The sequence below is a fragment of the Pseudochaenichthys georgianus genome, unplaced genomic scaffold (assembly GCF_902827115.2).
Source record: "Pseudochaenichthys georgianus unplaced genomic scaffold, fPseGeo1.2 scaffold_687_arrow_ctg1, whole genome shotgun sequence".
Taxonomy (NCBI): domain Eukaryota; kingdom Metazoa; phylum Chordata; class Actinopteri; order Perciformes; family Channichthyidae; genus Pseudochaenichthys; species Pseudochaenichthys georgianus.
The window spans coordinates 17501-36958 of record NW_027263241.1 but is presented as its reverse complement, the minus strand read 5'-3'; the positions used below and the strand labels follow the sequence as shown (position 1 = coordinate 36958).

Sequence of the window (19458 nt, the reverse complement as noted above, 5' to 3'; positions counted from 1 at the left end):
AAGTCACAACATTGATCATTGTTTCTGTACGGTTTAGATGCAATATAAGTTCGTAATTGTTCAGATCACATGTAAGAGTCGTAGTTCTGGTGGAAAATACATTTCTTCTCACTTTGGTTTCCTGCGTTTTGGTCTAAATGTATAACAGGTGTAAAAGGAAAACCTGGATGTAGAAATGTAAAGCTGAAACAGTAAACAGAAAAAAGCAGCATTTTATATAATAACATTTATTTAACACATTTCTGAATAAAAAAGCAAATGTTGATCATGTGATTGTCACCTGGATATCTTTGGATTACGTTTCGTTAATCAGACAAAACGAGGCTCTGAGACGAGGTCTAGGGCGCTTTCTGTTATATTATCTGATATGTAATGAACCAATTAGCTGCATTCATCGGCTTTTGAGAATAATAATTAGCTATAGCCATGAATCCACGGGCGACTTTGAGAGGCAGCTTTTATCCAACGTGGTTTTTCCTGAAATCACGGATTATTTTACTGAGGATGGTTTAGAAATATGCTAATTTAAGAAACACTTATGAAGATGCTTTGATTGAATTCAGTTTCTTCTCGTTTATCCAGCGAGAGAAGGAGTCGTCAACGAGAACAACTACAGAAATATCTGATAGAAACTGAGATGTGAAGAGTGAAAGAAGTCTGGTTACTGTGTTCATGATGTTAGGCAACAAAAAACTGCAGAAAAACTAAAAGGTTTGAGTGTGAAAATGCCGGTTTTAACTTAATAATTTAAACAGTTTGGAAAAGGACCCAACATAGAACCAGCTACTGGCGCCCAGCCAAACTCTACTGCGGATAAATACAGGTTAACTAAAAGGTACATTAAAAAAAAAAAAAGTAAACACAAACTCCTGCCAGAGATCATTAAGTGAGAATTGAAGGTCCAGTCACGATATCTTATTTACCCGTTTAGCTGTTGCATTATCATTTCTCTTGATGGTATCTCTACGTTTCTAGCTTTGGTCATTTTGGTGGAAAATACTTTTATTTAGAATTTGGTTTCCTGCGTGAAACAATCTGTATCTGCAGAAGCGTTGCTGATATATTGAAGTTATTTGATGATGATATAATTAAAAAAGAGACCTGTAAGTGGAGGTTTTTATTGTCTTATGATGGAGTGATATCAAAAACCCTCCGTCTACCTGCAGAAAAACTCAAAGCCAGTTTTAACTTGTAACATTTTCCAAGCAAATGGGTTACATGTTCAAGATAAGGAACATGTCATGGGCATTTTTTCTAACAAATGAAGGACTAAATATCGGCAGCTCTGCAGCGAGAGAATCATAGATGAATGGAAATGTGTTTTAATGTCATCCAGAGGTGCCGATATGCTTCCGCAAATCAACCGTTGCCTCTAAAAGTTGCCACGAAATCTCTGCTTCTTTGTTTATGAAGCAGATAATTATCGACACAGTAAACGAGACATTCAACAGTAACGTTGTTAATCTGTTCCCACAAACACTCGCTGCTCAGAATCTGACTCCTTTGTAGTTCAGATTTCTGCTGGGGGTCAAAGACAGAAACATCCACCTGCCTTTTGATCTAAAATATTTACAAAGTACAGTTTTATTCCAGAGTAACGAAGCAAGCGTTTGACACACACACACACACACACACACACACACACACACACACACACACACACACACACACACACACACACACACACACACACACACACACACACACACACACACACACACACACACACACACACACACACACACACACACACACACACACACACACACACACACACACACACACACACACACACACACACACACACACACACACACACACACACACACACACACACACACACACACACACACACACACACACACACACACACACACACACACACACACACACAGTGGAGATACAGTACGATTACTAAACCCCAAAAGGTCCAAAAAGAACAAATCAAACGGACCCGAAGAGGATCTACTTCCTGTCCGGCCGATTAAAGAGCCACGTGTGAGCAGGAAGTCGCGTTGCTAAAACAATCCACTTTACGCACCGTGGAAACGCAAACATGAACCAAGAAGGCAAAGAAACTGTCAGGAAATGACGGTAAAGTTTCAAAAACAGAAATCTAAAACGTCTCTAAAAGGAAGCGGATCTTTAGAAAATAAAATAAGACACGAGTCGAGTTCCAGCGATGGATTAAAAAAATAAAAATTAAAGATCATTTGTGATTGGTGGGGGGAGGAAGGAGGGGGGCGGAGCGATCGTTAGTGAGGGTCCGCCTGAGCTTGATGCTTCTGATCTGATTCAGCATGTTGCCCCCCCCCCTCCTGCGGCAGAGGGTCGGGGGGGGAGGGGGGCGGGGGATCCAGGGGGTGATGGGGGACAGCGAGGCCCAGAGAGGAGGCCTCATCCTGGGCAGAGGACGCCTGGAACTGAGCCTGGTGCTTCTGCTGCTGAGAGATCAGGTCGGGGTGAGGCTGGAGCTGCTGCTGTTGTTGTTGGGTCTGCTGTTGTTGTTGTTGTTGCTGGATCTGCAGTTGTTGTTGTTGTTGCTGTTGAAGTTGTTGTGGTTGAAACTGCTGTTGAAGTTGCTGCGGTTGAAACTGTTGTAGTTGGTTGTACTGTTGTTGTGGGATTTGTAGTTGTTGTTGTTGTTGTTGCTGCGACTGAATCTGACTGCGTTGCTGCAGCTGCTGATGGTGGTTTTGTTGTTCCTGTACCTGTGGCTGCTGAGGTTGAAACTGCTGCTGCTGGATCTGCTGCTGTTGGATCTGTAGTTGCTGCTGTTGTTGTTGTTGTTGTTGTTGTAGTTGCTGCTGTTGTAGTTGTTGCTGTTGTAGTTGCTGCTGCTGTAGTTGCTGATAGTGATTCAGCTGGTTGCCTTGCTCCTGCACTTGTTGCTGGTACAGTTTAGCGTTGCTGCCCTCCGGTGGTACGGTGGGAATCGGCACTGGGATTGGCATCTTTCCCGGCACCAGTTGGTAATAGGGGGAGGAGTGGGAGGAGGGAGGGAGGGCGCAGAGACTCTGGGTGGAGGTGCACAGTTTGCTGTAACCCAACCCTCCTGCGGCAGAGTTGAAGATGAGCTCCTCGCTGCCGTTTCCTGCCTTAATGGGAACCTGTGGGGTGCAGATGGGAATGGGCATCCCCCCGCTGATGGTTCCCCTGCGATACGCCGGTTTTGACGATGGTTTACGACGGATGGTGGCGGTGTGGGAGGGCGGCGGCATCTGATGGCGTCCGGAACGACTCGTCAGCTCCGGTTCGGCCAATAGGCTGACGGTGGAGGCGGGACGTTTGGACTGAGCGAACTTCCTGTACTGGAAGCTGAGGTCGGAGTTCCTCGGCATGGTGGAGGATTTGTCGAAGTCCGACTGGTTGGTGTTTCCCAGAGAGAGGTGGTGCAGGGAGTCGGAGTCTCCGTGGAGAGAGATGGACTCGTAGTCAACTGGAGGGAGGAGAGAGGAACTATATATTAGATGCTGTTGAGGTACAGATTAAGGCAAGTAAATAAGTAGTGAGGGAAGGAGAGGGGAGTGAATGAGGAGATACTTTAAAGAGTCCTCTCCTGCTGATGTTCAGGTGTATATCAGTATGTAGTGTCTCTACTTTAAAGAGTCCTCTCCTGCTGATGTTCAGGTGTATATCAGTATGTAGTGTCTCTACTTTAAAGAGTCCTCTCCTGCTGATGTTCACGTGTATATCAGTATGTAGTGTCTCTACTTTAAAGAGTCCTCTCCTGCTGATGTTCAGGTGTATATCAGTATGTAGCATCTCTACTTTAAAGAGTCCTCTCCTGCTGATGTTCAGGTGTATATCAGTATGTAGTGTCTCTACTTTAAAGAGTCCTCTCCTGCTGATGTTCAGGTGTATATCAGTATGTAGTGTCTCTACTTTAAAGAGTCCTCTCCTGCTGATGTTCAGGTGTATATCAGTATGTAGTGTCTCTACTTTAAAGAGTCCTCTCCTGCTGATGTTCAGGTGTATATCAGTATGTTCCGTCTCTACTTTAAAGAGTCCTCTCCTGCTGATGTTCAGGTGTATATCAGTATGTAGTGTCTCTACTTTAAAGAGTCCTCTCCTGCTGATGTTCAGGTGTATATCAGTATGTAGTGTCTCTACTTTAAAGAGTCCTCTCCTGCTGATGTTCAGGTGTATATCAGTATGTAGTGTCTCTACTTTAAAGAGTCCTCTCCTGCTGATGTTCAGGTGTATATCAGTATGTAGTGTCTCTACTTTAAAGAGTCCTCTCCTGCTGATGTTCAGGTGTATATCAGTATGCAGTGTCTCTACTTTAAAGAGTCCTGTGGGAGAGAAACGCCCTCTGGAGGGAACACAGGGATTGTAGCCTTTGCAGACCATTGACATGCACTAAAAACTATAGAACACACTACAGGAAAGGGAAAACCCCCAAAAGCTCAATAGGGACTCTTTAAAGGCCCCCGTTTATGTGTATATCCATATTACATTTTAATACACTTCCACCAAAACAGTCTTAACAGTTTTGCACAGACGCACTACTCATCCAAGTGTTTTAAAGAGTTCCGTTTTGGCAGTATTTGTGCAGTAATGAATACACAACTGGATAAATGAGAACTTATTTATTCTAGTTTTCCAGATGTGAAACCCCGAATCGTCCAGACAGTTCTCTGTTTCTTTGATTCTACATTCCTCATGGAGGCATGGGAGGAGAACACAGGGTGAGCAGTTGATATAGAAATGGTAATTTGTGGGTCAACCTAAATGTTCGTATACAAACAGTTTTCATATCGTATGTAGTGTTAAGATTCCTTTTGAATTAAACTACAACTCAATGGAATGTTTCTGCCTAAAAAAAGCTCAATTATCTCTGGGTTTATTTGAATAATTAATGCGCAGAAAGCTGGATGCAGACATGCGATCAGCTGGCGACGCTGAGAGGTAAAACAGGCAGAAGACAGACAGGAAGTCAGAGACCTACCATAGATAGGAGGCTCTCTCTTTACAGCTGGAAGAGAAGGAAGGACGTTTAGAAAACACACAACAGAGAGGAGAACCAGAAACACAGAGGATACAGAATATAACCACAGACAGGCTGATGTATATGAAACACACACCGGACAGCTGGGAGCCACACGGAGGACTACAGCTGTCTGAGTGGGTTTAAATGGAAGTGCTGTCGATTGGTTTCAAAAACAGTAATTGCATAAATCACAACAATAATCTGAATTAAATGTATAAAAGAAATCCATGTGAACTGCGTTTCCGTACACGTGGTTTCAGGCCATAGATATGAACGGGCTGACAGTAAAACATGAATAAAAAGCATAACAGCAAAAGAAAGTGTAAACAAAAATGTTTTTTTATGTCTTTCAAATAATCTCTCAAAGTAAGGACAATGCATTCGGGGTGCAACAACTAATCGACTTCATCGATTAAAATACACGACCTAATTAGTTGCCAACTAATTCAGTCGTCGATTCGTTGGTGACGTCATCACGTGTGTTTACGCGCCGTTAAGCTCCAACGTTATTGGTCTTTTTATCGGTACTGGAGACATTTAAAAAATATATGTCATGTATTATTGCTACAAAAACATTATATCGCAGTCTTAGTGTCGCCAACTCGTTTCTAATATGCAACAAGACAAACAAATGCGTCTATGGTGTATTTTCGATCTTTCCAATCCAGACGAGATCTCTCTCCCGTCTGTGTGCGAGGGGGCGGGGCCGTTCACACACACGCAGCTGCTCGGAGGGATGGCGGAGAGAACGCGCTCCGAGGTGGTTAAACTTCCCCCGTCTCGATGCTCGTTGCCTAAAGTGCAATAAGTGTTCAGCATGTGAGGGCGGCAACACGAGCAGTTTGTCTAAACATTTATCAAAGTGCTCCACATGCAGACGGAGGAAGCACCGGGTGCCTCTCCAGCAGCTCTGCAGCCCCGTCCAGAGGAACGTCTCCCCGTCAGGCGTTCTGTATGCTAGCAGCAACACACGGAGCTAACTCCATGATACAAACATGGGTTATGATGAGAGGAAACTGAGTTAGTTAGTCTGTTAAAGTTTCAGCTATTCTGTTCACAGTTCTGTCTTCACATTATTTAATACCATTTGTTAAAACATTGTTGTTTCTTTTGATGTGAAATATTATTTATTTAATTTAAATAAAAAGCTATGTTAGTTTTGTTCAAAATGTGTTTAGTTAATTTAATAATATATGTATTTTTGAATCAAGTATTCATCTTTATTGTCTTCATTGTTAGTTTCCACATGCCTAAAACAACCTCAAGCTACATCTAAAAGTTGATGGCTGAATCAGAGCGTTTGAGAAATGGTGCCAGGCAGACAGTAATAGTCCGAATAGTCGATTAATCGTTTCATTAATCGATAGATTAATCGATTATCAAATTAGTCGTTTGTTGCAGCCCTACAATGCATTTTCAAATTCATTGACAAATAGTGAAATCCTCTTGTTGAAAAGCCAAATCAGATTCGAGTAAAACACTTCTGATTTGTGCCCTCACTGCCAGCCCTCACTGCCAGCCCTCACTGCCAGCCCTCACTGCCAGCCCTCACTACCAGCCCTCACTGCCAGCCCTCACTGCCAGCCCTCACTGCCAGCCCTCACTGCCAGCCCTCACTGCCAGCCCTCACTGCCAGCCCTCACTGCCAGCCCTCACTGCCAGCCGCACGGCGCCCCACCGCTTGAGTGCGGCATCAGAACATGGCGGCTTGTTTCTCTCCGTGTCTCTAAGATGGAAACTATCAAGACAGAAGAACAGAGCGACTGCATGTTGCTGCTGGAGAGCGGTGTAATCTCATGGTGCTTGATATCGTCCTTCTCTCTCTTCATACTAAGTGTGAGAACACATATCCTCTGGTTGGTTTAAAAGTAAAAGCACATGTCAAACAAATAAAAAGTCAACAGCAGTGATACGTCGTCAAGATAGCGTTGACAACGTCACCACAGAGACACAGCAGCTTCACATTTTAGTGTTCAATTGTTTTTATTATTACTCTATTTATGATAATATGTTGACTATCAGTTGTTGCAGGTTCAGTCTAGTAGGGTGCCGTGTCTTTAAGCAGTCACACATGTAATCTAATATTTAAAATACAGAGTTTGGAAGTGAAAACGTATTTCGCAATCTGTCAATTGCAGAGTATTTCCTGTGTGTGTGTGTGTGTGTGTGTGTGTGTGTGTGTGTGTGTGTGTGTGTGTGTGTGTGTGTGTGTGTACTCACTGTGTGTGTGTATGGTGTCCTCGGAGCAGGAGGGGGTGGTGGTCTGCGTGCTGTATCCAGAGGAGCAGTGGAGAGAGTCCCTGCTGCTCCTCTGGGCGTCCGAACCCAACGCACCCAACGTCAACAGTTGATCACGGGCCGAGCAAGACTGAGAGAGAGAGAGAGAGAGAGAGAGAGAGAGAGAGAGAGAGAGAGAGAGAGAGAGAGAGAGAGAGAGAGAGAGAGAGAGAGAGATTACTTTAATGCAGTTTAATTCATAATTGTACACATTTAATTACAGGCTTCATAGAAAGAAATAAAGAAAGGAAACAAGGAGAGGAGATTATGTTTTAAGAATCAACAAAGAGAGGAAACAAGGGGAGGAGCCAAGGACAGGAGAGGAACCATAAAAAGGGGAACCAAGGAGAGGAGACACGAGGTGAAGGAAAGGGGACATTTGAGGAAACATGGAGAAAAGGGAGTGAAGGAAAGGAAACAGAACAAGGAGATATTGAAGGAAACGAAAGCAAGAAAGGGAATAAGCGGCAGGAGAAGAAGTGAGTGTATGTGCCTGTGTGTGTGTGTGCCTGTGTGTGTGTGTGTGTGTGTGTGTGTGTGTGTGTGTGTGTGTGTGTGTGTTACCTTCCCAGATGCAGACATGGCTCTGGCTCTCTCTCCATGGTGTGTGTAGGCGTTTTGAGGAGGGGCCAGCAGGCCGTTCTCTGTCGCCATGCTGCCGCCAGCTGCGAGCTGATTGGTCGAGCCCATTGAGTCCTACAGGAACCAGGAAGTGAACATTTTAATACACCCGAGATGTCAGAGTTTCACATAAAAAAAAACACACACACACACACACACACACACACACACACACACACACACACACACACACACACACACACACACACACACACACACACACACACACACACACACACACACACACACACACACACACACACACACACACACACACACACACACACACACACACACACACACACACACACACACCTCATTACACTACTGTGCCTGTGATGCAATAACACACAGTTCAGATAACGTCAATATTATTTGAAATCCAGTGTTGAGGGTGCTGCAAGATGTGTGTCCAATTTAAATGATGTTTTTCCCCTTTTCCTCCAGCCAACTCATAATGAAAGAAGAACTAGTCCAATACATATTGAAAGACGAACAAAGTGTCACACGAAGATGGAAACGGACGAAAAACACAAATAAATAAACCATAAATAAAATCACAGTCACACAAGCAATTCATCGCTTTCCACGTGAACACACCACATTGTTACGGACTGTGTTTTATGGGATGGACCTGGACATGTGGAGGAGAAACCTGACGCGGGGATAATACGGGGAAACACGGAGAGGATGTGAGATGCAGATCTGATCCGATGGGAGACAGACGGTGATAAATATTAATATGTATTTTCTCACGGAGGCGTTATCTCTGCGGCTAACACGGCGGCTGAGCGTGGGGGCGTGGCCTGTGATGGGGTGGCCTGTGTAACCGTAGCGACCGCGGCTGCCGTGGCGACCGAGGCGGTTCGGGGAGTTCCCCTCGCTGAGAGAGCGGCCGACCTCCTGACCAATGAGAAGGAAGGGGGAGGAGCAACGCTACACAGGAGAGGGGAGGCTTTTATTTAAGAAAATCCTCAAAGTAAGGATGTTGAGATTTAGAGTTTTATGATTAGGGAAAATGTTACTTAAAGATATGAAACTTATTCAAAGAGTATTAACATTTTAGTGGACATTAAGAAATAAACTCAAGTTATGAGGTTTTCTGTGCAGGGGCATACATTAATCAGCAGTCCAGTTTTTAAGTTCAAAAGCACCTTTCTGGACAGGTTGATGTAAAAAAGATATTTTCATGGAAAGACAGTTAATAATACATATTTAGTCAAATAGACTTAGGAAAAAGATATATACATATATAAGAACACATTTAAATTAAATAACAGAACAAATCTGTATTAAAAAATAATAATTAAAAAAGGGAAATAAATAATTTGAAAAATGTATAAGGACATAATCAAAAGGACATAAAACGAAGACAGTTTAATTGAATATGGTGTGTTTTAGTTTTCTATTTGTTGAAACAAAGAGCGTATTCCAAGAACAACAACCCCAGATCTAAAGTACACTGAAGTACGTGATGTCCACTAATTCTGTGTATATAACATGCCGAGTGTGTGTGTGTGTGTGTGTGTTACCTGGATGTGAACTCCATCCACTTCACAGCTGATCGAGTCCAAGGAGGGAACGTGTCTCACTGATCCAGACTGGTAGTTACTACACACACACACACACACACACACACACACACACACACACACACACACACACACACACACACACACACACACACACACACACACACACACACACACACACACACACACACACACACACACACACACACACACACACACACACACACACACACACACACACACACACACACACACACACACACACACACACACACACACACACACACACAGTTGTGTAAGTTGTTCCAGTATCAGCAGTTTTAATATTATGTTGAAATATAATGTCATACAAGTACACATTAAATCAAGTTCAGCACAGTCTCGTGTGTGTGTGTGTGTGTGTGTGTGTGTGTGTGTGTGTGTGTGTGTGTGTGTGTGTGTGTGTGTGTGTGTGTGTTACCTGCTGATGCTGCTCTTCCTGGACAGGGTGTTGCTGGGTGAAGCTGGAGGAGTCTGATAGCTGTAGTTAAAATCTGAGCCTTTCAGGTCCAGAATCACCTGAAAAGCACAAAGAGGTTTCAGACGAACCTCTCTCACCTCGGTCACCAACAATCTATTCACATATATACGTGCTGTGTGTTTGAGAGAGTGACCTGCTCGCTGGCTGCTGGGAGTTTATTGGGTTCAGCTGTCAGGTTGCTCAGATCTTCCAGAATAGTCTGCAGGTGAGTCACCTCCCCCAGCATGTTGATCTCATGGTCCTGCACACACACAGACACATGTTAGTAATTATTCCATTCAAAAAGCTTTAAAGAACTCACTCACTCACTCACTCACTCACCAGTACAGGCTTCAGCATGCTGACAAAGCTGCAGTATCTGGAGCGCTCCTCGATCAGAGCTCTGCACACCGCCCTCTTCTCCATGTCCTCCAGCACGGCGTAACGAACGTTCACGTCCTGCAGAGCGCTGTCCAGCTGCAGGCGCACCTCCCCCTTACCTGCAAAAACACACACACACACACACGATGAGGTTAAGTTCTTGATTTCACATTGATTTTGTATTCATTGCTTCAAATCAATCCGGGGATTTGATTCTAGATTGACAGTTTGGTCAGTATCACAAAAGTCTAAAGTGATGGCTTTAACTGCCTGTCCGTCTAAAATAGAGATATTCACTTTAATGTGATACACAACAGAAAAGCAGCATATCTGACCTTAATGCAAATTACTTTGACATTTTTAAAAATAGTTTCTGATTATTTTTCTGCCAATTAAATCATCGTTGCAGCTCCAGGGTAAGATTAACACTGAGGCTGTAATACTCAGATCCCACCAGCAGGGGGCAGCACGACACTGCACATCACCACAGTGTTTGGATGGGAAACCTTTTAAAACCAGCTGATCTGATGGTGATACTGGGAGGGAACTGTTTCTGATGTGATTTACTTAAACCTGACCAACTAAATTACATAAATAAACTCTTTCTTAGACGGACACAACTTCTTTTAAAACCCATCAAGAGAACGGTGTGGAGACGTCTGATTCTAAAGACATGTTGAAGATTGAAAATATGTTGGGTTGAAGAAGGATTGTTTTATTCCCTGTAGTGTATTATATACGTTAGTGTGCATGTAAATGGTCTGCAAAGACTCAAATCCCTGTGTTCTCTCCCCCCTTGTCTGAAAACGCCTCCATTGGACTCCTTTGTTTACTTCCTGAACATAGTGTCATCACTGTAGGTGAGGTGCTGCAGCACAGGCAGTAAGAGACAAATAAAGAGCTTTTCGAACATTAAAGCATGGAGACAAAGTGAGAGGACTCTTTAAAGTAGAGACACTACATACTGATATACACCTGAACATCAGCAGGAGAGCACTCTTTCAAGTAGAGACACTACATACTGATATACACCTGAACATCAGCAGGAGAGGACTCTTTAAAGTAGAGACACTACATACTGATATACACCTGAACATCAGCAGGAGAGGACTCTTTAAAGTAGAGACACTACATACTGATATACACCTGAACATCAGCAGGAGAGGACTCTTTAAAATAGAGACACTAAATACTGATATACACCTGAACATCAGCAGGAGAGGACTCTTTAAAGTAGAGACACTACATACTGATATACACCTGAACGTCAGCAGGAGAGGACTCTTTAAAGTAGAGACACTACATACTGATATACACCTGAACATCAGCAGGAGAGGACTCTTTAAAGCAGAGACACTACACACTGATATACACCTGAACATCAGCAGGAGAGGACTCTTTAAAGTAGAGACACTACATACTGATATACACCTGAACATCAGCAGGAGAGGACTCTTTAAAGTAGAGACACTACATACTGATATACACCTGAACATCAGCAGGAGAGGACTCTTTAAAGTAGAGACACTACATACTGATATACACCTGAACATCAGCAGGAGAGGACTCTTTAAAGTAGAGACACTACATACTGATATACACCTGAACATCAGCAGGAGAGGACTCTTTAAAGTAGAGACACTACATACTGATATACACCTGAACATCAGCATGGAGGAGGACTCTTTAAAGTAGAGACACTACAGTACTGATATACACCTGAACATCAGCAGGAGAGGACTCTTTTAAAGTAGAGACACTACGTACTGATATACACCTGAACATCAGCAGGAGAGGACTCTTTAAAGCAGAGACACTACACACTGATATACACCTGACATCAGCAGGAGAGGACTCTGTAAAGTAAGAGACCACTACATACTGATATTACACCTGACATCATCCAGCAGGAGAGGACTCTTTAAAGTAGAGACACTACATACTGATATACACCTGAACATCAGCAGGAGGGACTCTTAAAGTAGAGACACTACATACTGATATACACCTGAACATCAGCAGGAGAGGACTCTTTAAAGTAGAGACACTACATACTGATATACACCTGAACATCAGCAGGAGAGGACTCTTTAAAGTAGAGACACAAATACTGATATACACCTGAACATCAGCAGGAGAGGACTCTTTAAAGTAGAGACACTACATACTGATATACACCTGAACATCAGCAGGAGAGGACTCTTTAAAGTAGAGACACTATATACTGATATGAGCTGAAAGTTAGCGTAGTAAGGCTCCTTTAGGTCATCACCTTGTACTTGAGAAGCTGGTCATTTTGTTCGATCTTCTGATATAAATAAAGTTATGGGCATCTGATTTCTGAAACCCCTGCCTCTATGTTTTCAGATGTTTTTCAAACAAACCCTCTTTCTAACTCGAAGAGACAGGACAACAGAGACAGTTGATCCTGTGGAAAACAGCGAGAAGCAGTTTGCAGTTTACACACACACACACACACACACACACACACACACACACACACACACACACACACACACACACACACACACACACACACACACACACACACACACACACACACACACACACACACACACACACACACACACACACACACACACACACACACACACACACACACACACACACACACACACACACACACACACACCACACACACACACACACACACACACACACACACACACACACACACACACACACACACACACACACTGCCCTAAAGATCAAACCAAACACAACCTGGGCACTCAGGTGTGTGTGTGTGTGTGTGTGTGTGTGTGTGTGTGTGTGTGTGTGTGTGTGTGTGTGTGTGTGTGTGTGTGTGTGTGTGTGTGTGTGTGTGTGTGTGTGTGTGTGTGTGTGGCCTCTGTGGAAACACACAGACAGGCTCGTTTGTCGGTCTGTTTCTACACGGATTTGGCTCGACACCCACAAAAACACAAAGACAAGAACTCAGAGTATGAGAAGGTGAAACTCCGTTCAGACGAACAACAGCTGGGAGAACGTCCCGAAATAATATAACCTCATGTCTCCAAATATTAGTTCATAGGAGCTACTTTAATTATCACTCTTAATGATTAAAGAGTGCAGCCGTCTTTCATCCAGAAGGACTAACTACTTTAACGGTTTAAAGCTTTATACAAATCTATTTTAGCATTTTTGTTTGTAGTCTCACTCAGCTGCAATTGGTCCTAAATCGTCCAAACAATCTGATGTGCTACTTGGGTGACTGTGGCTGTGAGGGTCTGCGTCTTTTAACCAGAAGGTTGTTGGTTCGATCCCCTCAGTCAACATGTCGATGTATTGTTGGGGAAGATACTGAACCCTGAGTTGCTCCTGATGGCCAACGGTGTGTGTGTGTGTGTGTTTTTTTCTGTACACCTTTGTACACGGCTCACCTGTGGAGTAACTACAAGGCTAGAAGCATGCAAAAACTAAAAGTTGCATACAATCATGCTTTACGGTTACTGCTGAGGGTACCGAGAGAGAGAGAGAGAGAGAGAGAGAAGGGAGAGAGAGAGAGAGAGAGAGAGAGAGAGAAAGGGAGAGAGAGAGAGAGAGAGAGAGAAGGGAGAGAGAGAGAGAGAGAGAGAGAGAGAGAGAAAGGGAGAGAGAGAGAGAGAGAAAGGGAGAGAGAGAGAGAGAGAGAGAGAGAGAGAAGGGAGAGAGAGAGAGAGATAATGAATGTAAAGCACTTTGAGGTAAAGACCATGAAAAGACCTACGGAAACTCATCCTCAGGGTTCATACACTTTTTCACCAATGATTTTCCATGACTTCTCCATGACCTTTACCTCATTTTCCATGACCAAAAAGAAATTCCCACTGAAAATGGTTTATTTTAACATGGAACAGGGAAATAAGGTCTGCATATGAAACATGTAGTGCCTATCTAAAACAAATCAAATAGTAGGCTTACTAGCTTCTACACGCTAAAGCAACTGTAGTCAGGGAGGCTGGTATTAAAAAGGTGGCAAGGACCCGACCCCTGACCCCCTGAAAGCAGCAGTGTCACTCATAACAGAAACGCCAAAGAGTCACATCTAATAGAAATATATAAAAGCATTTATTTTAATTGTGTAGCAGTCAGTTTATAATTCTGGCAGCACTGTTGAGCATTTTGAAAATGTATTGTCATGCCTGTGCAAGGCTTAGTCTTTATATCTTTATAGCCACTGGTGTAAAGTAACTAAGTTCATAAACTCAACAAGTACTATACGTGGGTACAATTTTGAGATACTTGTACTTTATTTAAGTATTTCAATGTTTTGCTACTTTGTACTTCTACTCCTCTACAGTTCAGAGGTACATGGTGTACTTCTACTCCTCTACAGTTCAGAGGTACATGGTGTACTTCTACTCCACTACAGTTCAGAGGTACATGGTGTACTTTTCCTCCATTACATGTATTTAATACCTTTAGTTACTTTACAGATGTGGATGAATGATGTGAAATCTAATCAAGTGTTAAATCAGACTTTAGTTCCACCTGGAGTAAATCCACCAGCTACCCTGCAGTCTACAAAGTACTTCAGACTAGCTGCACCTCCACCAGCTACCCTGCAGTCTACAAAGTACTTCAGACTAGCTGCACCTTCACCAGCTACCCTGCAGTCTACAAAGTACTTCAGACTAGCTGCACCTCCACCAGCTACCCTGCAGTCTACAAAGTACTTCAGACTAGCTGCACCTTCACCAGCTACCCTGCAGTCTACAAAGTACTTCAGACTAGCTGCACCTTCACCAACTTTGAGAACACTTTCATGATCAATCATTATAAAACATATCATATATATTATTCTGAAATGGACCAATCTGCACAACGACTACTTTCACTGTCTTTCACTATATTTTGATGAGAATACTTTTCTACTTTTACTTGAGTAACATTTTGAATGCAGGACTTTTACTGTAACAGAGTATTCCTACACTCTGGTACTTCTACTTTTACTCAAGTACAAGATCTGAGTACTTCTACTTTTACTACCAGATCAGAGTACTTCTACTTTTACTCAAGTACAAGACCTGAGTACTTCTACTTTTATTCAAGTACAAGACCTGAGTACTTCTACTTTTACTCAAGTACAAGACCTGAGTACTTCTACTTTTACTCAAGTACAAGACCTGAGTACTTCTACTTTTACTCAAGTACAAGACCTGAGTACTTCTACTTTTACTCAAGTACAAGACCTGAGTACTTCTACTTTTACTCAAGTACAAGATCTGAGTACTTCCACTTCTACTAAAGTACAAGATCTGAGTACTTCCACTTCTACTAAAGTACAAGATCTGAGTACTTCTACTCGAGTACAATATCTGAGTACTTCTACTTATCTGAGTACTTCTACTTTAACTCAAGTACAAGACCTGAGTACTTCTACTTTTACTTAAGTAAAATACCTGAGTACTTCTACTTTTACTCAAGTACAAGATCTGAGTACTTCTACTTTTAAGAACAAGATCTGAGTACTTCTACTTTTAATCAAGTACAAGATCTGAGTACTTCTACTTTTACTCTAGCACAATATCTATACTTATACCACCTCCGTTTATAGCCTATGAAAAAAACTATTAGAAAACGAAGGCTAAAGCTAACGTTAGCAGATAGTGACAATGTATGCTATTGCTAGCTAGCTAGCTCAACGATTCCTTAATGATATTGTGACAGAAAAACATTTCAGTTCACATCACGCTCTGCCGCTCTGCTCTGAACACCTGAACGGCCCGTTGTAACAGCTGTTCACCAGCGGTGCAGTCTGTGCCACAGTGACTCCGCACAGTTAACGAACGCACCGTAGATAATGTAGCTGACCGTCAAAAATAATACCATGCGCGTCATGATGGCACATAACAGCTCGCGACCGCAGATTATTTTGGCGATTAGATAAAATGTAAATTATGTTTGACGCAGTTACATTTCCATGACTTTTCCAAAACTTTGGGAAAAACATCGTTTTCCATAACTTTTCCAGGGCCTGGAATTTGCATTTTGAATTTCCATGACTTTTCCAGGTTTTCAATGACCGTACGAACCCTGCATCCTCCAAAATCAAGGCGGACTTCAAACATCCTTTGGTTCGAGTTTATTAGCATTGGGAAACTTTCCTCACGTGGCATCTTGATTCCTAGAAGTCTGTTTCTTGCTGTTGTTTTGATACAGATGAGCAGTGGCGGCGCCAGAGATTTTCTCTAGGGGGTGCTGTGGGGTAGCTTGACGTTTCATAGAGGGTGCTCAAACATTAAGGCTTTCCCATCAGTTGAATGTTCTACTGCAACACCACACACACACACAGTGTACCCGCGACTGTTACAATGAAGGCTCGATAATCAGCTCACGGCATATAGGTGTAAGCAGGGGTAAAGTGCTATATTTACAGGTGGGGGGGGGACCTCACCTCCTCTAGGAGGGACCTCACCTCCTCTAGGAGGGACCTCACCTCCTCTAGGGGGGTCCGGGGGCATGCTTCCCCGGGAAGATTTTTTTTAAATATTGAAGTTAAAAGCATCAATCTGGTGCACTTTGAGAGCAACATTAAGAGATCTATGGATACATCTCTCAACATACATATGAAACAGAACTGTAAACAGATTTTCTATTTCTTTATAGATATTTTACAAATCACTCCCCTTTTAAAACAAACCGTTTGAGACCCACTGAGATAACTAGACTAAAGTTAACTATCTAAACACTGAGAGTCCTTCACTTCTCCTGAGCTGAGGTTATCTGAGACTCTCCGGCTGACAGGAGAGAGTTCTCCCTCCACCTTGTTGTTGAAAAAGCTCCTTATATCCGTTTGCTTGGCTAGCTAGCACCATATGCTAACCACAACGATCTCCGGTACCCACCGGTGCGCGAGCTCTCTCTCTCTCACACGCTCGCGCACACAAAATGGCTCGTGCCACACACACAGAGCAGAGCTTGAATGAAACAGACCCAGAAGTAAGCTACTTGTACTCATGAGGCTATGCTATTATGTCCAGAATCCCTCTCGCTTTCAGGTGCTTTTGATTGAGTGTCCACACGTGGACGTTTAAGGACTAAAAAACGATACATTTTTCACTTTGCTGTTAGCAAATAATTTGGCGCTCTAGCTAACAGGAAGTCAATCAAGTGTCACAAAGTAATTTAGCCTATGGGTAGGTCAAAAATCGAATGGGTGCTGGCCATTGGCCTAATCATATCCCCTGTGTTGGCTTTATGTTTTTGGTCAAAAATGTGTTTGTTTCACATTTGCATTGATGTAATCAATAATTTTTCTAATTTAATTTAATAAAAATAATAATTTTCGGGGGGGGGGGGGGGGGGGGGGGGAAAACATATTTATTGGGGGTGCTTCAGATTTTCTCCAGCTGTGTATTTTCAAATTCTAGCGCACTCGAGCTGGTTTCTCCAAAATGACCTACCCCACCTTTAAGGCGACAGCACACGTGTTTAACACTAGAACCGCCAACGGGTAAAATGTACCCGCTATTGATTTGCAAGGTACAATGTTCTTTTATTTATCATACAGAACAGTGAGTTTTGATCGCACAGGGAGGAAACTTATACCAATAGAATCTGTGGACTCTCAGCTTTTCATATGATATAGATTGTGCAGATAGCATGAAGTATAAAATATCGCTAAGAGTGCTGATTTAAACGCTTGGTGTTAGACTTGTGTTTTGTTTAGGTACAAATCTCTCTCTCTCTATAACTATCTATCTGTAATGTTCTGTTCTATGGACATATAATTGTCTACATAAACAGACGACCCGGACTACTTCTCTCATTCCGAGTGTCCATCTTTATTCAACTTGCACGTAACCTGCACACATGCATTACGTCCTCAACGTGAGCTCAGTCATCCAAGATCTTTTATTCTCCAAGATGTTACACTATCTATAAGTCTATCTCTCTCTCTCAATCTATCTCTCTATCTATAAGGAGCCGCAGTAGACAAAAGGCGTTGCTATAGCAACACGTCATGTTTACGCTGCATTTTCTATGAGGTAAATATTACCTGCTGGTGCTGATGGGTATAAATGGCTTTTTTTTGGGCGATTTTTTCAATCTGACTTCCTATTGACAATTGTTAACAACAGAGGGTGCTACATAACACACTTTCAGGAAAAGTCACGGACTGGGAGACTTTAATATGTTATTGAAAAAAAGTTACATACAATCAAAAAACAGCTGCGGGTAAAATGTACCCGTTGGCGGTTCTAGTGTTAAAGGAAAGAAATACGGATAAACCCAAATCATCTTTGTGTCTCAAGCCTCATCCCAATACCCCTCCTCGACTCCTCCTTTCCCTCACTCGCGTCCCTTCCTTGCATCTTAGCTCCGCCTCCGTAAGATGCGAGCGAGAGACACGAGGAGGTGACGCGAGGACAGAGGAGTCCTCAGGTATTAATTGGGATGTCCTCGTTCACTCAAACGTCACTTTTAAACGACGTCTGTTAATGATGACACGTGCACAGCTGTATCCCCTCTCCTCGGGCTGAACTGAAGAACCCTTAGAACCGGCCCATTGGTTGTTAAATATGTATTTAAATGAATGAATCTTTCTCTTGTTAGTCAAGGAATTCAATGATGGTTGGTCCTGCTTTGGTGTTCCGTTTTGGTGTAAAATGTAGCCTACATTTAAATACAAATATAATGATAGTAATGTGAAGCCTTTTAGAAATGAATTGCACATAACAGTTCCCACGGAGATGTGAGCACTTATAAATGTATGTGACGCTTTTCCACTCATCTTCCAGTTGTCGGTTTTCCTCTGTGGAAACCGACCAGCTGTGAAGGTGGGGGCGGGGCTTTCATACGCGAGTAGTGAAAACACTTCCGCGTAGTCTGCTCGCGTATCCTCCCTTTCGTTTCCTCCCTTTCGTCTCCTCCCGTACCCCTCCTCCCTCACCCCTCCTCGACTCCTCCGTGTGCATTTGAGCTATTGGGACGTCCTTCAACATGGCGTGTCTTGATTGATTTCCGGATCAAGTCCCGGAGGAGGGGAAGAGAGGAGTCGAGGAGGGATATTGGGATGAGGCTTCTGTGTTCCTTCAACTCTCCTCCCATCATCCCCTCTGAGCAGATTCCCCATGTGAAGTGGTTACACGCCACATGATGACAGAGCACACACACGATCATATGGACAGATGGTTATGGTTATGTTA

General features: G+C 43.0%; 1 protein-coding gene across 1 annotated transcript in view; it reads right to left on the bottom strand.

The window, feature by feature from the left end:
* Positions 1-1842: 1842 nt before the first annotated feature.
* mtss1 (MTSS I-BAR domain containing 1) overlaps positions 1843-19458 on the bottom strand; it is a 26480-nt gene continuing 8864 nt past the window's right edge. The window contains 9 exon segments of the mRNA XM_071202661.1: positions 1843-2314; positions 2316-3439; positions 4952-4978; positions 7214-7361; positions 7835-7966; positions 9424-9502; positions 9884-9981; positions 10077-10184; positions 10265-10422. Of these exon segments, the coding sequence (XP_071058762.1) occupies positions 2210-2314; positions 2316-3439; positions 4952-4978; positions 7214-7361; positions 7835-7966; positions 9424-9502; positions 9884-9981; positions 10077-10184; positions 10265-10422 (1979 nt within the window). The 3' untranslated portion in view covers positions 1843-2209.